Raw genomic sequence first — 26,662 nt, 5'->3', positions numbered from 1 at the left:
AGCCCAGTTTTTGTTCACTGCATTTCGGTGTCAGCATATTGACGGAAAGGTGTTGCAAGACATACAATACAGTAGAACTCCATTAATTCTCCGGTCAATTCACTTTTTCGTTTAATTAAATCTCGAGCAAAGGTTCTGGCTAATGCTCATGCATTTCTACAGGCCCAAGCTTTTGTTATTTTGATCCTAAAATTGGCCTTTGCTGGATGATTAGAACTTGACTAGTTGGCACACGCTCACCTAACCCTAACAGCAACCCCTTAAAGGGCAGTGTCGGTCTGAGCAGAGCTGAGGGGATCGTGAATACGTTGAACAACCATGAAAAAAAAAAAAACAGGAACTCTTCTATCGAAAACACATATTTCTGACTTGCCCCAGTAAGATTTTCATGCAATAACCACAGCTTACAATACTTGATTACGATATTTACCAGATTCTAATGTGATGTTTTTTTCTTCTTCTTTTTCCATGAGAATTGGAACGAACACTTCCAGCGGGGTGCAATTAAACGCTAATCCAAACTGTCTTCGCGGCGTTAGTATGCTTTACCGCGTAACACGACTGTATTCCGGCGAAGCAGACTTTCAAAACCGTGCGGCGAAGCTGACTTAAGAAAACAGTTGCCATTGTGCAACCCATTTTTTTCTTACTAAAACATCCTATGCTTGTTAGATTTCTACTTTGTTTAGGAGCTTTTATGCAATTTCTATGTTAGTTCTCTACTTCTGACACGTATAAATTAGGCGCTCGTTTGATTAGGGGATGTGTTAGAATCGGGCAAACACTGGAAAATGAATAGTGGTGTGTTTTGGCATTGTTTCTGCATATTTTATCATTCGACCAGCCAGATAATTCAATCAAGTTCGTCAGTCCCGTCAGGGTCAAATCAACGGAGCAGGACATGCTAATTGCGTCACTGTTTTGCCAATATGATGGCATCATGGACAAGCCAAGCGTAAGCTTATCACATTGGGACAAAAGGCCGCATCATAAAGGCTCCCGAATCAGGTGTTAAGAAATCGCATGTTGCACAACCCAAAGATTCTTTTACTGTTTTATGAAAGTCTCATTGCATACGTGGCCATGTAGTGGCCGCAGACTGCAAAGCAGTCTTCTTCATTTATCATTACCAGTACCACGTACAATTACCAGTACTCACGTACGGGGCAGAAACCTGGAGGCTTACGAAAAGGGTTCTACTTAAATTGAGGACGACGCAACGAGCTATGGAAAGAAGAATGATAGGTGTAACGTTAAGGGATAAGAAAAGAGCAGATTGGGTGAGGGAACAAACGCGAGTGAATGCCGATCCTCCTCTACCATCGCGGTCGACAACTTGTACCATCGCCGACTTACAGAAAATGATTGCGCCCGACATGCCGTCCGAGCACGCTCATGAGCTGTACGCCGTTCTGTTTTCCTACAACGATATTTTTTACTTTAACGATCGTCCTTTGGCCCAAACTACAGCTGTTAAACATTGCATTAATACCGGCGATGCCCCTCCTATTCATCGCCGCCCGTATCGAGTGTCACCGGCTGAGCGTCAAGTTATTCACGCAGAAGTTCGCAAAATGCTTGCCAAGAACATCATAGAACCGTCATGTCCATGGGCGTCACCTGTTGTACTGGTAAAAAAGAAGGATGGCTCATGGCGCTTTTGCGTGGACTATCAGCACCTTAACAGGGTTACCAAAAAGGACGTGTATCCCCTACCTCGGATCGATGACGCCCTTGACTGCCTCCATGGTGCTCGCTACTTCTCCTCTATTGACCTCCGCTCCGGCTATTGGCACATTGCCGTGGACGATCTCAACCGCGAGAAGACTGCTTTTGTAACTCCGCACAGTCTTTATCAATTCAAAGTGATGCCGTTCGGTCTATGTAACTTTTGAACGCATGATGGACTCCCTTCTTCACGGTTTCAAATGGTCCACATGCCTGTGCTACTTGGACGACGTTATAGTATTCTTCCCAACGTTCGCTACGCACCTCGAGCGACTCTCGGCAGTCCTGGACGTTTTTCGTCGCGCCGGTCTGCAACTGAACGCATCGAAGTGCCAATTCGGCCGTCGCCAGATTACCGTCCTTGGGCATCTCGTTGACGCGAACGGAGTGCAACCAGACCCAGGCAAGATCCATGCTGTTACGCACTTCCCTGTTCCGAAATGTGTCAAGGATGTGCGCAGCTTCATCGGCCTTTGTTCCTACTTCCGCCGTTTCGTGAAAAATTTCGCGGCCATAGCACGACCACTAACCGAGCTTTTGAAAAAAGACGCCCCTTTCCAGTGGGGCGATAACGAGGCCTCTGCATTCTCGCATCTAATCGATGTTCTCACAATGCCTCCCGTTCTGGCCCATTTCGATCCTTCTGCGCCTACTGAAGTCCGTACTGATGCCAGCAGTCACGGAATTGGCGCAGTACTGGCACAACGCCAGCGCGGCAACGACCGTGTTATCGCTTACGCCAGCAGGCTCCTCTCACCCTCCGAGCGCAACTATTCCATCACTGAGCGTGAGTGTCTGGCCCTAGTTTGGGCGGTTGCGAAGTTCCGCCCATACTTATATGACCGACCCTTTTCCATTATCTCAGACCATCACGCGCTTTGCTGGTTATTCTCACTGAAAGATCCTACAGGAAGACTTGGTCGCTGGGCCTTACGCCTCCAAGAATATTCATATACTGTCACCTACAAATCTGGCCGACTACACAAGGACGCTGACTGCCTGTCTCGTTACCCGGTAGACGAGCCTGACGACGCCGACAGTAGTACCGCCAACGGCATTTTCTCTGTGTCTGCCTTCGCTAACATCGCCGATGAGCAGTACCGAGACCTACCGCTGCGAGCACTCATCGAGCGTCTGCGCTCTACACCTACCGACGCGTCCGTTCGTCGATATGTCCTCCAGGGCGGCATTCTGTACCGAAGGAACTTCCTCCCTGACGGATCTGATCTTCTTCTTGTCGTGCCAAAACATCTACGACAGACTGTTCTCTTTGAGATGCATGACGCACCTACTGCAGGACATCTTGGCGTAACCCGCACGTACGACCGCGTCCGCCGCCGCTTCTATTGGCCTGGTCTCGCTCGCTCCGTCCGACACTATGTTGCTGCCTGTGATACCCGCCAGTGTCGGAAAACACCTCAGGTGCTACCTGCCGGCCATCTCCAGCCGATCACTGTCCCTGTGGAACCATTCTTTCGTGTTGGATTAGACCTCCTCGGTCCCTCTCCCACGTCATCGTCTGGGAACAAATGGGTAGCCGTCGCAACTGATTACGCCACCCGGTACGCTATCACGCGGGCTCTCCCTACCAGCTGCGCCACTGACGTCGCGGACTTTCTTTTGCGTGACATTATCTTACTTCATGGCGCCCCGCGACAGCTTCTCACTGACCGGGGTCGTAACTTCCTCTCGAAAGTTATCGCCGACATTGTACGTTCCTGCTCCACTCAACACAAGCTGACTACCTCATACCTTCCTCAAACCAATGGCCTGACAGAGCGGTTAAACCGTACTCTTACCGATATGCTGTCCAAGTACGTTTCCAAAGACCACCACGACTGGGACATTGCCCTTCCTTACGTCACATTTGCATATAATTCTTCCCCGCATGACATCGCCGGATTTTCTCCATTTTATCTACTGTACGGTCGCGAACCGACCTTGCCCCTTGACACGGCACTTCCTCCTGCTTCTATCTCAACAAGTGAGTATGCGCGCGATGCCATCGCACTCGCCGACCATGCACGCCAGCTTGCCCGTGCTCGACTGACGGACTCGCAAACCACTCAGCAGCGTCACTACAACGCCCGCCACCGTGACGTACAGTTTTCGCCTGGTGCGCTCGTGCTCTTGCGGTCGCCCTCTCGTCACGTCGGACTTTCAGAAAAGCTCCTTTCGCAATACACAGGGCCCTACTGCGTGCTGCGCCAGGTGATGCCTGTGACGTACGAAATTGCTCCTGTGAGCTCAACCTCGTCATCTACTCTGGCATATAGTGATCTCGTGCACATCAGTAGGCTCAAGGCCTACTACATTGCTTCCGAGACTGGCCTTTAGTCGCTCCGGGACGGCGCTTTTGCCGCCGGGGGTAGTGCTACGGAATAGTATTACCAATGACGAAGAGGCGAGCAATAAGAAGATGACGACGACGATTAGAGGCTAGCGCGGGCTGTTGCCTCTTGGCCAAGTGCGGTGTATTATGTTGTAAATATACTTGTATATAGCTTTTCATCTGTGTCTTCTTAAGCAACAATATCTTAGTTGAAATCAAGAAAAAGAAATGGACATGGGCAGGACACGTAATGAGGAGGGAAGATAACCGATGGTCATTAAGAGTTACGGAATGGATTCCAAGGGAAGGAAAGCGTAGCAGAGGGCGGCAGAAGGTTAGGTGGGCGGATGAGATTAAGAAGTTTGCAGGGACAACATGGCCACAATTAGCACATGACCGGGGTAGTTGGAGAAGTATGGGAGAGGCCTTTGCCCTGCAGTGGGCATAACCAGGCTGATGATGATGATGATGTATTGCAATAAAAGGCAATAATGGCTATAAGAAAGCAATAGATATAATGAAGTAGTTATAATTCATTATATAACATTGTTGACATTGTTATAACAAAGTATGAATGTGCTTGCAAGATCCCCGATATTGCCTCTTGAACAAGACAGGGCTTCCAGTTTTGAAGAATTAAGCTCAGCGTGGCCAATTCTACTTACAGGCAGTCATTCTTCCAGCTGTGAAGCAATTTTGATTACTAACTGCCTTTCATACAGATTTCTTAGTAAATATAGTGAGAATTGTAGCTTGGGCAACATTAATGACCATCAGAAGCAGTCATCTTAGCTACTACATGCTTCCATCATGTCACCACTGCAAGAATACCACAATGTCTCTCACGAACGTAGTCACTCCACCTTACTCTCCAGTTGTATCTAAAAGTGAACTAGAAAAATTTAGCTATCTTAAGAACAACTTTTCCTTGGCAAGCAGAGAAAAGCAGCCAATGCTGCTTGGGAAGTTTTGCACAGTGAAAAGATTTTCTTAGTGTGTACTCACAGATTTCTGAGGCGTCACAACACCATTCACTTTCCATATGCTTTTGCTGCCAGTGATTCTTCTCTCAATGACAATGTTGCGGCCTGATGTGTTAGACCTGCATGTGCAATCAAAATGGGATGTGTTACAACTCAAACTCACACATGGAAAGCAAGTGGTCTCTCCAATTTGTAGGGGAAATAATCTGGGTGTGGTCTGCAGGCAGGTGACAACCCGGTTTCGGAGTATTTCCCTAAACCATTCTTGTGAAATGGACATGACTGAAGTGAACAGACAAGAACTTTATCAGCCGAGAACTCGCATAGGTCAGCAGGATAAGCCTGTCACTCGCACTCACTCACCAATATTTTGGCTGGCTAGGTACTAATGTACTTGTACTCATACTGAAACTCATTGGTATTCACTCATGTTGCTGCTCATGCACACTCATACTCCCTGGCACCCACTCAAGCTCATACTCTGGTTCACTCCTGCTCACCAGCACTCAATCACATGCATACTAAAGGTTGTTTATACTCGCTGACAGTCACTCATAGCCATACTCACACACACTCAAACTAACCAGCTCTCACAGGGGCTCTTCGATTTGTCCTCCCAAATTGCACAGGGCTGCCCAAGGTGGTGCTTTCAGGATATGTAGCGTTTCGGGCAGTCTTGATAGTTCAGGAGGACAAATAAAAAGAAAAACGCTACCACTCATACTCACATTAACCAGCACTCCTTCCTGTTCATATTCACGCCCCCATAAATGCATCCGCAATCACTTTCGTTAACACACCTGTCCAGTCGCACCGCCTTCATCACTTACTGATGGTACATCTCATGCTTGTTTAAATGAGTATGGAGTAAGTATCGGTGAGTGCACTCATGGTTTCACTTTCGAAAGACAGATACGGGAACCCCATTATTCACAGTAATGCAAACATTATTACTTTATATTCCTACAAGCATTTCTTACCTCCAATATACAGTCAATTAAAAAATCTGAAAGCTATGGCTTGTCCAATTTTTTTTTTTTTTTTGCAATGCATCTTAAAACATGTTAGTTTTAAGCAGGGCTTTCGATTACCTTTTTTTTTTTTTCTTCCATGGTAAGAGAGTGAGACAAACTAATGGTGTTTTTGTGGCTGCGAGTGGCTGTATAAAGGCACTCGGCAGGCATCTTATGTGCCAGCAAAGCAGCTGATGGATCCAAAATGAAACCTGTTGCACAATTTATACTCACTTTTTGCATGCGTAGGTTCTGTAGGTGAAAGCAAGAAAATATTCTTTGTGTGGCTACCTGTACACATGCTGAGCCAGTTTCATACTGAACTACACACAACTCAATTATGGATTATTCATACTTCTAACAATACGGGAATCTGCGATATAGGTATTTGCAGCACTGAGGTGTTAAATTTAAAGGCATCAGGTAACATCTTTTAATAACATTAAGAGAGGTCACCACTTTAATGTTCTTGTAAGACAACAAGTTGTTGAATGTGCCTTATGCAAGTGGAGTTATCAGCAATGAAATGGTGCCATTATCACCCAATGCCTGCTTTGCTCTGCCATTTATCATGTTGAGCTCTGGTATCAGCGCGTGAGCTCCACGCTGGATCTGTTGATGGAGATTTCTTTGTTTTTCATCATCCTGTCACAGGCACTGCTTAGTAATAATTACAGACCAGAATTTTTTCCCTATGGCTCTGTTTTCCTTATGCCCTTAATCGTGCCTATAGATGCCTATTTCTGTGTTGGTGCCTTTATTAAAGATTTATCGCCTAAAAATGCCCTTTTCCACGTTTCGTCCTGACTTCATTTTGTTTATAGGAACTTCGGCTGAAAGCAGTCCCTTATTACCACAAACACTTTGCCAGTGTAAAGACCTAGTAATAGCTTTGCGGATGACGAGAGCATTGCTGTGAGATGAGCTCAAACTGCTCTAGGCGATAATACACTTGAAGGTGACTTAGCATACTTGCGCATGGCCCACTTGACGTTTGAGAAACCTCAATGCTTGGGCGCAGCTCAGACCCAGAATGCCAGGTTCATTCTGGAGGTGCAAAAAAGGTTTGTCACCATCCCCAATGAACCTGTTCCTGAATTCGTGTGCACCTGTGTGTGTGTGCATGCCCCATGTGCACTCTAAAGTGTAATGTGTAACTCTCTAATGTGTAACTCTAAACAGTCAGCTAAAGGCTTCAGTCAGATCGGACTAAAATCCCGGGTTTTCAGTACTGAAAGAACTGTGAAAGCTTCTGACTGGTGAGTATACTACAATTCTAGAGAACACTGCACCACTGAACATTCTGAAGTATACCTATGTGCACATTGCCAACTTTGGTGGATGTTGAGTGTCCTTTTTCTGCATACAAACAATACTCAGTGAAAAAATGCCCAACATGAAACCCGAAAATCTTGAGATGGTACTTCTTTGCTGCTTTCATAACTTTTCCTGTGGCCGCTAGTCACACTAGATTTCAGATAAATCTTGTAACCTACACACCTTGTCTCATTGCATTTCATCAGGAAAGTAAAATTTCACAAAACATAGGTTTAGTCAGCTGTGTTCCTAGGATCATAAATTATCCTCAGATGCACAGTGGAAGTTATTAATTGAGCCTATTCATGCGTAAACAGCATTTGGCACCTATATATGCCTTAAATTATTGCTCTGGTGCCAGTTATTTTTTTGTGCCTAGACATAAGGTTTCCAGTCATGACTTCTAAACAAATCCAGCTAAGAGCCATCCTGCCTCATTAGTGCACAATAGTAAGCTCAAAAAGTTGCGAGGACTTCGAGAAGTTGACTTACCCTGGTTAAGAAAAAAATAATTATGGGTTTTAACACGTCAAAACCACAATCTGATTATGAGGCATGCCATAGTGGGGGGCTCCGGATTAATTTTGACCACCTGGGGTTCTTTAACACGCACCTAAATCCAAGTACGTGGGTGTTTTTGCATTTCTCCCCCATTTAAATGCAACTGCCGTTACCGGGATTTGATCCCGCGACCTCGTGCTTAGCGGTGCAACAACAAAGTCACTAAGCAACCACGGTGGGTCCGTCCTCATGAAGAGTTACACAGCCTCTTTTTATGTTTTGTAGGTTGCGAACAATACTCACAGCTCAATCTCGATGACAGCAGCGTCAGCGCCATGCCTGATGTAGTCAGAGACATTGGAGGCTCGTCCAACAGTGTAGGGTGTGCCGCATAAGCCGAGGCAGATGGCACACACAAGGGATGACTTGCCCGAACCATTGGTGCCCACTATGACATTCAGGTTGGGGCCTGGCAGAACCTCCACATAAGTGTATGTCCTGCAATGTCATCACAATAGCAATGAGGCATTGCACATGCTGCCAGAGACCAAAGTGCAGTGCCAAAAAGCAAAGAAAAGGGGAAGATAAATAGTTGGACAGTCAATGTGCCCTATTTAAAAAATAAAATTAGTACTAAATATATGAGGTTTCACAGTGGGTTATGGCACACACCATAGTGAAGGGCACCAGATAATTTTCGACCGTATGGAGCTATTTACAAAGACCTAAATCTGAGTAAACGAGCATTTCTTTATTATGCCTTCATCGTAGTGTGACCACCGTGGTCGAGGATCGCACGACTTCGTGCTCAGCAGTGCGATGCCATAGTCAATGAGCCACTGCAGTAAGGCAGGGCAAAAATAGCGAGGTAAGAGGCAGAAAGGCAAGATAAGATATGCTGGACTTGTGCAACGGCGAGACAGCGAACATTGCAGCATCCAATATAACATAGGGTGCACTCGATGCAGATGATACGTGGCATGATTTCGCATATAATTAGGCATAGGTGCTGCTGTACCAACAAGTTCCCAACTGTCTGATATTATTCACACGCGTCAGATGCAATATCAATTGTCGTGTCGTATAACGTGCCTCCTGCTTAAAAATGGCTGCTTTGTTTGAACCATTACCTCGCCTAAAATGCCAGATGCTGGTGCCACAAGTCTTATGCCAGATCAAATGTCATACCGTAAGCAGGAGACATGACAATTATGAGAGAATTCCCGTTTGAAAAGGGCAGTGGCACATGTCACCAACCATACATCAGTATACTATTTAAGTTCATAGGCAACTCTAATGTCATTAAGTATTAATTTTTCAATGCCACTCCTTGCTGTCTGTAACAAGCACATGGTTACATCATTCCATGGCCATGTACCACTTTTTATTTGACATCACTCTGGTTCCCCTCTAGTTAAGCATCACCAGTAATCACCAGTACTACAAATACTGCTTGCTTATGTTCGTCATGGCAATGTTTACACTACCATTAGTTTTTAAAACCTAGGGAATTACGGGGTTAGACCTCATGTTTATCTAGTTTGGGAAGTATAAACTGACATCCTAATGAGATACATGAAATCGGCTCTGCAGTATTTTTGCATGCCATGCACACGTCATATTCCTGCCTTTGAGAAGAGCTATCATGCATTTTCTTCTTGATCTCTGTTGCGTCACTGATGAGAAAACAGCAGGCAGGCGCAAGCACGAAGTGCGAGAAGAATGTTTTATTGCACAATTTGTCGCAATATATAGGTTGATATTTGACGTCAGGCACGCCTTGAGATGTCTCCACAAGGGACACTCCGCATACCACATTTTGAAATCGAAACTGACCAATATACAACACCAATCCCCTATTCCACAAAAAGAAGATGGAAAAGTAAACCTTGGCATTATGCCAGTGTTGCAGACGTGCGGGATGTCTACACCAAACTAACACTGCAAGTTTTGCTAATACCGTAAAGACATTCCACTAAAGCATTATACAATTCAAGAAAGTCACAGCAGGATCACAGACTTGGACAACAAAATTTTGGACCATGCAAGAAGCCTAGCTTAGGATGGTGTAGCCTCCACAAAAAATTTAATGTTTGAAATACAAGTGAAAGTGTGATGAAAAGCTAGCAAAAATAGCTGTAAAAAATGCAGCCATTACCACTCGCTGGAAGTGAAGCATGACCTAAAATGACCTGAAATGAGTGGCTTCTCTGTGCTCCTCGGTATGATTTCCCACATAAGGCGGCGCCCGCAGCTTGCTGAATAATCTTGGAGGCAACGTGCTGGTACTTACGTCATAGCGACAACCACCAGCTGCATACGTGATCTGTTGTGGTGCTGTTTAAAGGCTGCTAAGAAGAAAACTATGCAATTACCAGTCCCTAATTGCGGCTTTGCCGAGATTGCTTCAGTGGTACACAGGCCTCAGTTATAACAAATTCAGTCAAAGTGAAATTTCATTGCAATTGGCATCTAAATGCAACACATGCATTGAAGCATTTCGAATGAGTCTTTCTGCATGTCAGCCAGAATTTCTGACCACATGGTGCATTACGCATTGTTTAGCTAGAATGTACTGACTACTTAAATTATGCATCACACACTTTTCGACGAGAATGCTTTGACTATTTCAACTGTGCATTATACGAAGTTGGACGTGGTTGGCACTTTCATACAAGCACAAGGCAAGTGCGCTCAAGACCTTTCATACATTCTGTTGTCCCTTAAATATACAGTGGCACAGTGCTTACTCAGAGCACTACAAAAAGACAGCTCACACAATATACAGAGCACTTCACACAGAAAACTCAGACAATGACCTGACCTAACCTAAGAACATAATCTTTAATATGTGCCGGCGCCTTCCAGTAATGCTTAGGACAGTCACATAAGGAGTGACTGCAAGGAGCTTGTAGATTTTGATCCACCAGCAAAACCACGCTAACTAGCTCAGAAGAATGAAGCAGGTTTGTGCCTTCAGGTTTGCTTATTCCCTTACTGTGAGCAGTGAACATGTAGCAAAAGTAGTGGTTGAGTTACTCAATTTCTTTAACCCCATAACCACCATGACAAATTTTTAAAAAAGAAGAAAATTTGGAAGTGCAGAACTTTTTTTTTTTACCTGCATATTTTCGACTTTTTCTAAAAAGTATGATACGAGGACTGCTTTTTACATTTTTACTGATCTTATTGCAAAAAAATTTGTGACTGAAGCACTTGTACCATGCAAGAAGGTCTCAAGAAGTTTAACATCACTTTCTCCCACTTCGGGGGGAAAAAAAAGTCTTAATCATGAAGCATGGGGCTACTGGTACAAACCCACATAAAACTGGGAAAAGCACTGCAGCAAAGTGCTGATGACATTCAAACATTGCAAGGTTTTTCAGCACATGCAGAATCTACATGCTGATGAACTGCACGACTACATAAAGAAGTACTATGCAATTCAAAGTTTACGCTGATGCTAGGTTGCCAAACATAGGCAAGTTTCATAAAAGAAACATTTGCTGGAATGTCCTTGCTCAACACTATGAAATAGAGCAAGTCCACAGTGGAGAATGTTCTACGATAACCCGGTTCTCCCTGAAATTTAGTTCCTAGGAATCTTGTAGAGGGCACGGACTTGCGGCTGATTAACATTTGCTGTTTGGAGACACAGATGGAATCTGGCTTCCTGCAATGCGTTGGCCAAGTCTGGTTGCTTTGTGAATAGGTGCCGAGAAGCTTGCAGATTAAGTTCAATGTGTGATCGAGTCAGCGAACATGTCAACGTAGCACCACAAATGTTGAGTCGAATTGTGTGGGCGACATCCAAGCCGAGAAGTGGTGCGTTTTCCTCAATCGTATAAACTGTGATGCAAGCAACAATACCCTTATAACAAACATCTGCAGTGAGACGTCCAAGGTGTGGAGTCCAACTAATTGGAGCAATCCTCAAGGAGGAAGTTTGATTGCAGCAGCCAGGCCCCAGAAATATTCTGCAGGAAATCTTTTTCAAGTTCAAAAGCAACACGGTCGCATCGGTGTCGACAACAAAATTTAAGTTGGCCTTGCCAATCTGGACTAAAGTTCTTCAGCGCGAATGGATTGAATTAACTCTGGTTATTTAAGTTTTTTGATTAATTTGATCCCGACCAAAGGTCCTGCAAGGCACCCATACATTTCGATAAACCCAAACCTGCATTATTTCGATCTTGAAATTGGCTTTCACCATATAATTCGAACTTGACTGGCCAGCATGCAAGAATCTAGGCCCAATGGCGAGTGACTCCAATAGCGGCAGGGTACATCTATTCAATAGCAGCAGAGTCGGGACAGGCTGCCAATGGAAACTGACCCTTGCAACGTTTAACACCCGGACCCTCTCGAGCGAGGCTAGCTTAGCAGGACTCTGAGGAACTATCAGACATTGTTTGGGATATCATTGGCCTTAGTGAGATTAGAAGAACTGGTGAGGCCTATAGATTGCTGAATAACGGACATGTCCTCAGCTATAGAGGTCTCCTAGATAAGAAGCAATACAGGGTAGGAATCCTAATCCATAAGGACATAGCGGGCAGCACTGACGAATTCTACAGCATTAACGAGAGGGTAGCTGTAGTCATAATCAAACTTACGAACGAGGTACAGATGAAAGGTAGTACAAGCCTACGCTCCAACATCCAGTCACGATGATGAGGAAGTAGATCAGTTTGACGAAGATGTTCAATTAGCGATGATAAAAGTGCAAACTCAGTGTACTGTAGTAATCGCGACTTCAATGCAAAAGTGGGGAAAAAGCAGGCTGGTGAACAAGCAAGTGGCAACTACGGCATCGATTCCAGGAACACTAGAGAAGAGATGCTGGTAGAATTAACAGAAACGAATAAGCTTCGAATAATGAACACCTTTTTCAGGATGTGTAGCAACAGAAAGCAGACCTGGAAAAGCCTTAATGGTGAAACAAGAAATGAAATTGACTTCATACTTTCTTCTGATCCCAGCATAGTGAAGGATATAGAATTGATAGGTAGGGTAAAGTGCAGTGATCATAGGTTAATGAGGGCTAGGATTCACCTCAATTTGAAGAGAGAGAGAGCAAAATTGGTCAAGAATAATCAGGTCAACCTAAAGGCAGTAAGGGTAAAAGCAGACAAATTCAGGCTCGTACTTGCAAACAAATATGCAGCCTTAGAACAGAGATGATGACATAGAGCTAATGAATGAAACCGTAACTAGGCTGGCTTCAGAGGCAGCAACTGAAGTGGGAGGCAAGGCACCAAGGCAACCAGTAAGCAAGCTCACCCAAGTAACAAAGGATCTAATAAAGAAATGACAAAGAATGAAAGGGTCCAACTCAAGAGATAAGATAGAATTTGCGGAACTGTCAAAACTGATCAACAAGGTGAAAATAAGTGATATTCAAAACTATAAAGTGAGAAAGACTGAAGAAGCTGTAAAAAATGGACGCAGCCTGAAATCTGTGAGAATGAAACTTGGCATCAGACAAACCAAGATGTATCCACTGAAAGATAAGCAGGCTAATATCATCAGCAATCTCGAAGATATAGTAAAAGAAGCGGAAGAATTCTATACTGACCTGTACAATACCCAGAGGAGTCAGGATACCTCCATCAGAAACAGCAATGAAGCGGATACAGAAACACCTCCTATAACTAGCGATGAGGTCAGACGGGCCTTGCAAGACATGAAACAAGGAAGAGCGGCCAGAGAAGATGGAATAACAGTCGATTTAATCAAAGATAGAGGAGACATAATGCTTGGAAAACTGGCGGCTCTATATATGAAGTGTCTATCAACTGCAAGGGTCCCAGAAAACTGGAAGAATGCAAGCATTATACTAATCCACAAAAAGGGAGACGTTAAAGAATTGAAAAATTATAGACCCATTGGCTTACTCCCAGTATTATATAAAATATTTACCAAAGTAATCTCCAACAGGATAAGGGCAACAGTGAACTTTAGTCAACCAAGGGAACAGGCTGGCTTCAGGAAGGGATACTCTACAACGGATCACACCCATGTCATTAAACAGGTTATCGAGAAATCCACAGAGTACAATAAGCCTCTCTGTATGGCTTTCAGAGATTACGAAAAGGCATTTGACTCGGTAAATACCAGCAGTCATAGAGGCATTACGTAATCAAGGAGTACAGAACGCTTACGTAAATACCTTGGAAAGTATCTACAGAGGTTCTACAGCTACTTTAATTCTACACAAGAAAAGCAGGAAGGTACCTATAAAGAAAGGAGTCAGACAGGGAGACACAATCTCTCCAATGCTATTCACTGCCTGCTTGGAAGAAGTATTCAAGATATTAAACTGGGAAGGGTTAGGAAAGGATCAACGGCAAATATCTCAGCAACCTTCGGTTTGCCGATGGCATTGTTCTATTCAGCAAAAATGCAGACGAGCTACAACAAATGACTAAGGACCTTAACAGAGAGAGTGTAACAGTGGGATTGAAGATTAATATGCAGAAGACAAAGATAATGATGAATAGCCGGACAAAGGAAAAGAGTTCAGGATCGCCAGTCAGCCTCTAGAGTCTGTCAAGGAGTATGTTTACCTAGGTCAATTAATCACAGGGAACCCTGATCATGAGAAGGAAATTCATACAAGAATTAAAATTGGTTGGATCGCATACGGCAGACATTGTCAGCTCCTGACTGGAAGCTTACCATTATCATTGAAAAGGAAGGTGTACAATCAGTGCATTTTACCAGTGCTGACATGTGGGGCAGAGACTTGGAGACTGACAAAGAAGCTTGAGAACAAGTTAAGGACCGCGTAAAGAGCGATGGAATGAAGATTGCTAGGCATAACATTAAGAGACAGAAAGAGAGCGGTTTGGATTAGAGAGAATACGGGTATAGATAATATTCTAATTGCCATCAAGAGAAAAAAATGGAGCTTGACAGGTCATGTAATGCGCAGGTTAGATAACCGTTGGCCCATTAGGGTTACAGAATGGGTACCAAGAGAAGGGAAGCACAATCGAAGATGACAGATGACTATTTAGTGCGATGCAACTGGGAAATTCGCAGGTGCTAGTCAGAATCGGTTGGCGCAGGACAGGGGTAATTGGAGATCGCAAGGAGAGGCCTTCGTCCTGCAGTGGACAAAAAACAGGCTGATGATGATTAGTATGATGATGATGACATCTATTTAGCCTATTTTCGGCCCATGTGCCAGTGCCAGGCACTAAGACCACAAAAGACTAGCTTTTTGCTTTTAAATTATGAAGCTTCCATAGGATATGCGGCTAGATTGTCACTTGCAATGCCATATGAGCAGATGGCGTCTGACATTAAGTGAAACCTTGCAGGGCATCCAAATTTTGGCCACTGTTATGGTTGTGCTCAAAGGGGCGTGTAATCATGCCATGATAAAATCTGAATAACAGTACAGCGACTGTAAACAAGGAGCACTCATCAAGCGCTCATAATATCAGCTTTGTGTGACGTAGCGCTCAACCAGTCAATCAGCTCATCCGATTTTGCTCAACCTACCAACCAGCATGCGCCTGATGGCCAAGGCAACAGTATCACCAAAAGCGTGGAAGGAGGAAAAAGTTAGGAGAGAGCATTACGTCATGCAGCCAGCCTTGGCAAGTAAATGCTTCATGCAGCCAGTCCCTTTGCTCAGTGGTGGCTCAACACTTGATGCCTTGTGTCGACATCACGGAGCAAGAATCAAGATTTGCTGAAACGTCTGGTTCCCAGTAGCTATGCCAGTAGTTTTTATTCGGTGCGAGCTTGTTTGGCTGCCCTGCCTGTACAGCAGAAACACTAAAACCAATTGTGCACTTTTACATGCGATCATGTGTTGGGCTGACAGGTTTGGCTTCAATTGCATTGCGTTATGCTCCCTCCTAACCTTTTTCCTCCTCCATGGCCGAAAGCGATCGTCCCAGAATATGTTCCCAGACACTCAGAATTTCAGGTCACTAGAAACCTTGGCTGCATTTCAGTCACTCGCTTCGCTTACTTCAAGATATATGTTAAATAGGCATATTTTTTTAAAGTATGTTTGTAGCTTTCCATCGCTTTAGTTTTCATTTTCTCAAAACAATGCTCACACTCCTCCTAACTAAGGCATTTTATGCCTTTATTTGGTACGAGGCGGCGCTGGCCACCTTTTATCTGACGCTGCGTCGTACCACTGTCTAAGTAGTCACACCTCTATGGTTGTACCATGCGCCTCTTGCAGCACGTGTGATTGTGGGCCTGCATTCAGCAGGACCACTAGCAATACAGGAACTGTCATGCAGCACTAAATGGGCCAATAAACATTCAATCTTCTGCCATACTTATTATCATATGCCACAAAAGTGAAAGATGCTAATGTCCGCTCTTTACAATAAATGCGTTAAGAACCACATAAACTAAAAGGCCGGTCTTACAACTATAATTCCTCTGCACATGTTCATCGCAAAATAGATCATGAAAAGGCATTTGATTCAGAAGAGATACCAACAGTTATAAAGGCATTATGTAATCAAAGTGTACAAAAGGCATACATGAATATCTTGCGAAATAGCTACAAATATTCGACAGCTACCTTGGTTCTCCACAAGAAAAGTAGCACGATACCTATAAAGAAAGGGGTCAGGCAAGGGGAGACAATCTCTCCAACGCTATTCAATGCATGCTTGGAAGAAGCTAGTATTCAAGCTATTAAACTACCAATGGCGAATATCTCAGCAACCCCACTCTTTTTAAGAATGCACTAATCAACATAAAATAATGTATGGTGGCAAACGGCATAATTATGTACTTATTCGTGAACATTGTCTGCTTGGTAAAGTGTACTCTTTCTTTATTTTCATATTATGTGTCTCTTTTTTGGTTGTTACGAATACATTACTAGTTTTTTCATATCTCTTTTGTTCCCTGCACTGTGAATTCCTAGAACTAATCCTGTATTTTTTGCTCTTGGAATGTATTCTTGCCCCTCCCCTCTGCAATGTACAACTATGTACCCTTGAGGGTATCACAAATAAGTAAATGAGTAAATAAATAAACCTTCGGTTCGCAGATGACATTGTCCTGTTCAGTAACACTGGGGACAAATTACAACAAGTGATTGAGGACCTTAACAGAGAAAGTGTAAGACTAGGGTTGAAGATTAATATGCAGCAGACAAAGACAATGATCAATAGCCTGGCAAGGGAACAAGAGTTCAGGATCGCCAGTCAGCCGCTAGTGTCTGCTAAGGAATACGTTTATCTGGGTCAATTACTCACAGGGGACCCTGCTCATGAGAAGGAAACTTACAGAATAAAAATGGGTTGAAGTGCATACGGAAGGCATTGCCAGATCTTGCATGTGAGCTTAACACTATCATTGTAAAGAAAGGCGTACAATTACTGCGTTCTACCGGTGCTAACATACGAGGTCGAAACTTAGGAGACTGGCAAAGAAGCTAAGCTAAGTTAAGAACAAGTTAAGGCGCTCGTGTTTCGCCTCTTTGTCCTTGTTATTAGTGCGCGCTCATGTAATAATAATGCAGATGTACCGACTCGACCAGCTAGCTACCGTACTAAAGTTAAGGACCGCGCAAGGAGACGGGAGGCGAGAGATGTGTATCAGCGAGCAAATGAGAATAGCCGATATTCTAATCGACATTAAGAGAAAAATGGAGCTGGGACAGGCCATGTAATGCGTAGGATGGATAACGGCTGGACCATTTACAGAATGGGTGCCAAGAGAAGGGAAGCGCAGTCGAGGACGGCAGAAAGCTAGGTGGGGTCACGAAATTAGGAAATTCGCAGGCGCAAGTTGGAATCAGTTGGCTCAGGGAGAGGCCTTCGTCCTGCAGTGGACATGAAGTACACCAGCAAAACTCTGCAGATAGCCTGAAGCTCCGATAGGGACACTTCGCCTATATAAGTACACCACAAGAAAAAAAAAACTGCACCCAATCAGCCAGTTTTACAAGTCTGATAAAGAGGTCGAAATTATTAAGATGTGCCGTCAGATGTGGAGTCATCAAGTTTGCAATCGCTCACTTCGTTCGCTTCGCGTACGATAACGTCATTGTTTCAGTAAACAAGCCTTTTTCGTTTCGAAGAGGAAGAGAGAAATCAGGGGCCAAACTATACACATCAGATAAGCGCTAAAATGCAGGCTGACGAGGAACAACATCGCCTAGACAGGTGTTTACAAGCCACGTGAAAAATAAATGAGCACGGAGACAGCTCTACTCACATAAAATTCTCCAACTTGATTCTGACAATGGCTCCATTTGCGTAGTCCATTTTGCCAATTAATACGCGACACTTAATGTAAGCACATCAGACGAGTGCCGCTATTCCTCCAACTTCGCGCTCACATTACACGCGAATACCAACACAAAAAATGACGCACAAAAGAAAACGGCGCGCTACGGATGGATGGAGGGATGTTATGAGTGTCCCCTCTGGAACGGGAGGGTGGGTTGCGCCATCAAGCTATTGCTAAGAAAGGTTTACACCATAGAGTTTCATATTAGTATGTTTACACCCGTTGGAGCATAGAGTTTCTCACTATCGTTGGAGTGTATTACGATTATTATTGTGGGACAAAGATGCACCCCAAAGGGTGCAACCGTTTTAAGAGTGTAAGGAAAGTTTACACCCTTTGAGTCGTATCTTGCCACAAAACCATAAACGTCATCTGTTTTGTCCGCATTTCCTTATGCGAGCCCGGTACTTTCCAGTAACGAACGGCATGCACGTTATCAGCATGACATAACATTCCCGACAGGAAAGTAGCGGGCGCGGCGTTTTCAAGGAAACGCAAGCAAAGCAGATGACGATTATTGTTGTGTGGCAGAGACACACCTCAAAGGGTGCAAACTTTTTTGAGAGTGTATGTAGGGCCCCTCCAGGTGAACTGGGTGAACTTCGAAGCCATTCAAACCACGGTGATCCAAGCAAACGCTCAAGAGCAACTACAATATTGAAAATTTGAACCTGCACAATTTTAAATGTTATTATATATAAATCATGGGGTTTAAAACACATTACTCCATACATAGGGGAAATTACTTGTACTTACTATTGAATTAAAGAAGTGATGAATTAATGGTAATGAAAGTTGATGAAAAAACAACTTGCCACACGAGGGGAACGATCGCACGTCTTCGCATTACATGTGCGATTACTTATCTCTATAATTCAATTAGTAAGTACAAGTAATTTCCAATTTCCCCTATGTTTTCCTTAGTGGTCCTTGTTTGTTGGCTTCTCATTTCGGACATTACATCACTTTTTTCTGGCTCACATGGTTTTACACATGGTTTTAAAGGTGCGGTGGCAATCTTTAGATTGGGCCGAATTCCGATGCCACCTATTCAAATACATGTAGAATGCAGAAACGCTTGTCAGAGATAACCACTGGGCCTATTTTAATGAAATTTATTGCATTTTTAGGAAAAGATAACTTTTCGGGACTGTAGGAAGCAGAATTCCGATTTAGGGCCTTCATTCTTAAAAGGAATTTTCAAAAATTGGTATGGTTGAAAACAAATAGAAACATGAAAATTACAAATTCGTAGCTCTGCACCTATAACATATATCGCAGTTCTGTAAACTGCATCCATTAGATCATTCAAAGCAGACAAACTTTATATGTTAGTTTTCGTCTCGCGTGAACTTGTTACATTTTGTATACAAGGGTTTTGCAAGAGTCCTACTCATATATTAGTGATAAATTTAATTGAGAGCCATATGTGTAATACATCAATTTTGTCTGTTTTAGATCTACTATTAAATCCAATTTACAGAATTGTTATATATTTTTTCATTGCTGAGTTACTGAGTTGTAGAGTTTCGTTTTCTGAAAATTTGCGATTTTTTAAATTTTTTATTTATACATTGACGGCCTAAATAAAAAATCCGCTAGCAATTAGTCACCAAATATTAACTTTTTCTTTTAAATGCAACAAACCTTATCAAATTTGTTGCCGTGGTTGCTGAGAAAAATGATTTCTCCTTTCCATTGTATTTAGATAGGAGCCTCCGAGCTAAAGCTTACGCTCAGACAATGAAATGCGTATTGTTTTTGCCACAGACGCTAAAGCGTTTTCTGAAATGACTATAGCACATCTGTCCTCGACGGTGGATCCTATAGACACGCTGTCGAAAACAGGGGCACTTTCGATCGCAATCAAGTTGGATCCTATAGCTACACTGTCGAGAACACGGGCACTTTCGATCGCAATCAAGTCCCGTCCTAATGAACTTATTCAACACGATAGAAAATTATCACTGCTATACCTTCAGCAACTGCAGGATCGAGTTTGTATAGCTTATAGAGCTTGAGGGTCCAGACGGCAGCCTATACAAGCTCGAGCGAGCTCAGATTCAGATCGTACATAATAGCAATCGAATGACCGCGTGACAGGTAATTATACGCAACTATAGTCCCCGCAACATCGAAAGTAAGTGTAAATTAAGCTGTTATGTTGCATTCATTCTCTCCTTGGCAAACCTTTCAACAGCACATTATAGGCGATGCCTTAAATAAAACAGAAACTGCACTAATGAATAATGTCGAACAGCTGGAGTTGTACATTGCTCCTGACCCGTACAGAAATGCTCACAAATTGAAAAGCAGCAAAAAAAGCTTGCATACACGGATTGAAGTCACAAACGCCGCAGAAGCCGCTTATTCTTAAAAAGTCACTGAAATTAATCTGTAGAAATCATGTAGCGCTCGCACAGTGAATACGAATGAGCAGGAGAGGACTAGCATAACATTGATGCCAGAAGCCAAGTAGTATAGCTTCACTGAAACGGAAAACCAACTCATTGTTGTATTTATGGTGACCATGCTTTGCCGAGCAGCTTAACGACCCAGTGAAAACACTTCATCCATTGGACATCCGAATCATGTCCCAATGTCCACGCACCATTTCGGATACAAATAGGACAGACATCTGCTGGACGTTAGTCTTGGTTATCCTATTACGAACGTTCCAAGGTTATCCCTCATGAACATTATTTTGACATGCACGTGAACATTTCTTCTCGAATTGAAGCTATGTTTCATTAGTTTCCTCGTAACAGAGTCATGTTTCTCAAATGTTCAAATCACAATCCAACACTATCACATCTGAAGCTCGTGTTTACGCCATACTACGGATTTTCTGAACCAATTTACTTTGAAAACTTCAATTAGTTCAATAGGGTAATTGCGTAATTTGCATTATGGCAAACAGTATGCAAAAGGCTCTGGCGTATGTCCATAACATGCATGCAGCATGTCCAAGAATGTCCCTCACGGACATGCAACGGATGACTGCAGGACATGGAAAGTGCAACCAAATGGTCATGTGAGGTATGTTCGCAGGACGTATTCAGCACATCCCTAAGGATATCGATGACCTAGCATGTGAATGTCGATAGGATATCCATAGGACGCAATTCTTGCCACTGGGGATACGGGTACAGCATTTCACAAATGGGGCACAATTCCATGGTCTGTGTAATCTGTAACTAAATGCTCGCTGTACAGGCATCACAAAGTATGGGGAAACACACAAGAGCCGGTAGGATGCTGAAGAATGATGCATGGAATAGCTTTACACACTAGTGCAATGACAGCATTAATATAGTATGGTAATGGGCACAAGAACAAGTGACCTGCATTACAAAAGTCCCGCTGCTTGTTTTGCTTCAGCAAATCCTAGTCCCCGTGACAACAAAAGTAAGGTTAAGTTAAGCAGTTACATTTTACGTTCTCTCCTTGGCACACCTTTCAACGGCACATTAAGTGAGACCTTTGAAAGAAGAACTGTACAGACACATAATGTCGCACAATATCAGTCGCCAACCTCTTCGCTGTCGATGCGAGCTGAAATGTTCACGAATTTAAAAGCAGCAGACATACAGAGAAAGTGGGCGAACCACAAGCGAAGCGCTTTCAAGCCACGCAACAGGCGCCGCATGCAAGAGCGAGCGATTGCAGCGCTGCCGCTCCTTTCGCCATCAGCGGCATCAGGTGCACCTATCCGTTGCTGCGTCCGCAAACTGCACTGCCCCTTCTAGTTCACTGTACCCTTAAGATAAAAGCAGGCATGTTGCAACAGAAAAACTGGTTGCAAGATCAAATAATTTCGCCCGCAGCGACCATATTTCAATGGAGGCAAAATGCCGAAACACCAGTGTGCTGTGCATTGGGTCCTTAGGTAGTCAAAATTAATCCAGAGTTCCCCACCATGGCGTGCCTCATAAACACATCATGCTTTTGGCACATAGACAGACACAATTAGTTTTAGAGCGCAGCTCTTTGGCGCCCGTTCCTGCGTTTCGCATCGCCGTTGTCCCTCGCCGTAAACCGCTCCGTAGCCAGAGCCAGCACGCTGCTCTAGCTGCGCGCACTCCTGGCACCACCTCTTGCGCACAGCGCGATCCTTGCTCTCTTCGCTCATCACTTCATTCCTCCTCCAATGCCACCCCTATGCGGCGGCAATCATAGCTTGATGGCGGCTGAGCGCGATCATGTGCTGCTGCCCAAGCTGAAATGCATAGCCGCCGTTCGCCACTGCGTGTACATCAGACTCCCCTCAGACCAATTAAGCCCATCTGGGAGCCCACACACGCAGGCCATCCGGGCAACAAGATGCCCATTCTATCGCTCGAGTAGCCGTCAACCGAGCCGTGCTGTTCGATGACCTAGATAACGCCAGAGACCGATTGGTAGAATATCATATCACCCTCCACCACCACGAAATGCGGTTGAGATATCCTCCCCCACACAAATCCTTAACGAAATTCCAGCAAACTACCTGGCGCCAGTTTCAGGCACAAACCTTCCTCTCTCCATCTTTTCCCGCCCTGGTTCACCCAGGCCTCTATTGAGAGGAATGTACACTCTGCAGCACGCCTAAAACCAACTTCCATCACATAATGTTCATATGCCCTGAGCTCCTGCCACCCTCTGAGTGGCAACTCACCGACGTCGAGGGATGGAAGACCACAGTGTCTAGCTCCAGCCCAGACGACCAAACATGGCTGGTGGACTGGCTCTGAGGGTCGCCGAAGGCCCCAAACTCCCAGCCACCCTACACGTTCCTGAATCCCCTCACAAGTAGCATTGTAAATAAGACTCAAGTAACAAATGTTTACCGCCACCACCACCTCTACCCCTCCCCACCCCTCCTCCGTGGCGGCGACCATGCGAGAGCTCGCGGTGTTCTCCGGTTGCCAAAGTGCTGGCTCGTTATCAGTCATACAGTTTTCTACAATAGTGTATGAAACTTCATGGTATCAGCGAATCACGGCGCGCCTCCCAAGACAAAACCAGAGCCACCTTCAGCCGACATGCTAGCAGCGTCAGTCAGTCATTGCCATCTCTTTGCCGCACAATGCTCCCATGCGCCTATGTGCTGCCTCCCGAGACTTCCCGATAAGTGATCGAGGCAGTTGCACCAAGCTACGCTCCGTTTGCGGTGGCTGGTGTGAAATGTTCCGCACGAGATGGATTGCCCGAGGCTCATAGACGGTTTATATTATAATATAATCTGTCTGCCTATATAAATAGTTTATTCTCAGCCAGTTCTTTCTGAGCCATGAGCGAGGAAACTGGTGGAAGTCCATCTGCCGCTGCTGCTAAACGAGCTGCCCGAACAGAGGCACAGCGCTGTTGTCACAGCCAGAATCCAGAAGTGCGCTGCACCGAACCAGGCATTGGTGCAGCAAGTCGAGCATATAACCATCCATTTCTCTGACCACAAAGCTTCCTTCATAACAATCAAGAACTGGGAGTGTAGTGTTTCTTAAATAAGGAATATGTACATGTGAAGAATAAAAAGTTGCCTGTAACTGTACATACATATTGTGCTGGAATTCTTTGCCTCAATATATCGAAAAGCCAAAACAGCTGAAGAGCTGCGCTGAAATTCCGCATTAGGAAGTAACGTAATCGTCGGCAATTTTTTAATTCTGCAATCTTAAAGATCATGAAAAACAACGTTGTGGAGTTATGAACTTTAGCAGGGAATAAGTTTGGGTATGTTGCTGGGATACATAAATTGGGATAAATAGCGCAAGAATGACACAGGGACAAGCAGAAACATGGGACGAGCGTAAACTTTCAACAATTCCAAGTTCAACAGTTATGAAGTTGGAAAGTGCCTAATAATAATAATAAAAAATGGTGCGTGCAGGGGAATGCTGACACTGCTCGGAAAATGGTAGTACAGTTAATCCTCGGTATAACGAAATTCTCGATATAAAGAAGTATTTAACTTTTCACAAACCATAGAACATGATGTAACTAGAAACTCAATATAATGAAGTGTGCATGTGATTTCAATATGACGAAGTTTCGCTTCCACAGCAAAGGAATGCCGAGACAATAAACAGACACTTCCGCGGACGCAGACGGTCAAATGATTGAATTACAAGCAGCTGCTTGCAAACGCACCTCTAAAATCGTGTGCAGCACGACAAGACCGACCGCATAAGTGAAGCCGCGTCATGTTCCATATAAAGTCCAAGGGCGATAAGATCCTATTGCACCCCACGCACTTTGTGCTTTACGTGGAGTGAAAGTGTGCGAGGGTGAGAAAGAAATATGGTGGCTTCATGCACGAGTGCCACCTCCCTGTGCGAGCAAAGGGAAAGAGGGGAGGGGAGTGAGCTCGCGATAATGTGATCAAGCGTGCACGAGAGGCAGGGGGCTAAGTTGATACTTCATGATTTCTGGCACGTCTCAGCTATGGCTGCGCATGGCTGTAAGCACAGCTGAGCCCATGCACAGCCACGCACCCTGCTTTAGAGGTAATCTTCTGCACGTGCAACGAGTGGGTGTGCAGAGACGGCGTGGCATCATCTAAGCTGCCTTCCGGCGCGTTTGCGTTTGTATTGAAGGTTGCGTAATCTCGAGTTTCGGTGACCCGTCAGAGCGAGAGGCAGACGAAGCATTCGCTTCCCGTTGCAGGCGCTTTTCATGATTGCGTCGTCCGAGTATGGCCAATGCAATCAGCCGCAGGGGCGGAGTGCGCACGAAAGCGCAGCTGGCTTCGCTTAATTCGTACCGCCTATGTGAAGATAACATCAACGTGGCATGACACCATATAATTCGTCGGTGACTCCCAAATTCACCAAAATGAACTGTTTTCTCATTCAAATTTGCTTTTGCGATTGCCTGAAAATTTGGGTAATTATGCGGCCCCTTTCCCTGTAAAGAATCTGTCGGTGACTGTGGTTATTTTCGTAAAAGGCTGAATTTCAATACAACGAAATTTCGATAAAACGAAAATTGCCGATTCTACCTGCTATTTGTTATGTTGAGGTTTAACTGTACTTCTGTATATTTATCAGAAATAACTTGACAGTTCAGTTTGGTACCCTTTTATGAGAAATGGCCGAAAGTAAAATGTGGCCTTCCCCAAGAGTTTCAGTTGGCAAATAAATTCAAAATTTCAGATATATACACAGACACATGCATGTTATGGACCTGCATTTGACTCTTAGAGAGACCTAAACACTTGCATCTGCCACATCATTAAAGCTTGCAGCGTTGTTACAAATGAGAAAAGGTTACACAATTTTAGGCCTTATTTTAGGTACACACATTATCATGCAAAGAGGCTACAACAGACTAAAGCACAGAAAAATATGTTTTCTACAACCACATGTGCGACAGGTTTTTTGAAGCTGCCTGTACTGAGGCCAACTAAGCTCTTGCAAAATATGGCCAAAGACACTAGAAGGTTGCATTGAATGCTCTTGCACTGTTGCCTGTGCAAATCAATGCTTCAGCTTCATTTCATAGTAAATTTGACAGCAAAGGTATTGCCTACAATAGCAAAGGCAAGAAAAGCTCTGTATTTAAACAAAGAGGTATGCTGGCATAGGAATATTGACCTGAATCTACTCCGCAATAAGGATGATTGATAGGAAATGGCAAAGAAACTGTAAGAAATATATATCGCAAGTGTTTATGTCTAGATTGTATTCTTCAACTATGGCTAGCAATTCACCATAACAGGAATCATTCTGCAATGTAAGTACATTCGTAATGACGCATAAGTATTTACTATAAAACATCTTTTTGCTCTTCTACTACTTAGGCTGATCGTTCAGACAGTGTGGGAACTTTGGCGTTGCACTACTAAACTCGAGGTTGCAAGTTTGATCCCAGCCATGGCAACCACACTTCGATGGGGGCAAAATTAAAAAAATGTTAATGCATTTAAAAAAGCATCTAGATGCACGTTAGAGAACCTCAGGTCATCAAAATTAATCTGGAGTCCCCATTACGACATGCCTTATAATCATATCATGGTTTGGCACATAAAACCCCAGAACTTGATTTTAATATAAGGAACTATGGCAACACAGACTACCAAGCAAAGTTAGTCACACAGTCAAGCACAAATGTTTTCCAATGAAATTATTTAAAGTCATCATTACAAGCCACAGCCTTTCTCACTCTGGCAGATTCTCTTTTGAAGAATGCTCAAGACCTCTTGTACATAAGGAATTGCTCAGCTAGGTCATAGGCACTTTGTGGTGGTGGCCTGCACATGATTAATGCGAGTACAGAACAAATGCTAAGTACAAAATTTATGTAAAATGTCAATAGCCAAGAAATCTAAACAGTTAAGACTAGAGCAATGTCTCTGATCAAAAACGTGACCTCTGCAGTTTTTCTTCTCTCTAAGCTAGCAGTCTTTTCAGTGCCACGCTTGTTTGTGCTCAAGACTAAATACATACCAGTCAACAATCAGTTTGTTTCTGTAAGTACACTGTGAACAAGCAAAGCCAGAAGTGATGCATTAAGAAAAACCC

At 44.0% G+C, this 26,662-nt stretch overlaps 1 protein-coding gene across 1 annotated transcript in view; it reads right to left on the bottom strand.

The window, feature by feature from the left end:
• The window catches only part of SMC5 (structural maintenance of chromosomes 5), a 120,961-nt gene extending 102,693 nt beyond the window's left edge, over positions 1–18,268 (bottom strand). The window contains exons 1-3 of the mRNA XM_075685650.1: positions 18,087–18,268; positions 8,178–8,372; positions 5,066–5,162 (exon numbers count right to left, since the gene is read on the bottom strand). Coding sequence (XP_075541765.1) covers positions 5,066–5,162; positions 8,178–8,372; positions 18,087–18,136 — 342 coding nt within the window. The 5' untranslated portion in view covers positions 18,137–18,268. The remainder of the gene's footprint in view (positions 1–5,065; positions 5,163–8,177; positions 8,373–18,086) is intronic.
• Positions 18,269–26,662: the final 8,394 nt, after the last annotated feature.

This window comes from Dermacentor variabilis, chromosome 3 (genome assembly GCF_050947875.1).
Source record: "Dermacentor variabilis isolate Ectoservices chromosome 3, ASM5094787v1, whole genome shotgun sequence".
NCBI lineage: Eukaryota > Metazoa > Arthropoda > Arachnida > Ixodida > Ixodidae > Dermacentor > Dermacentor variabilis.
This window is presented reverse-complemented; position numbering and strand designations above follow the sequence as displayed.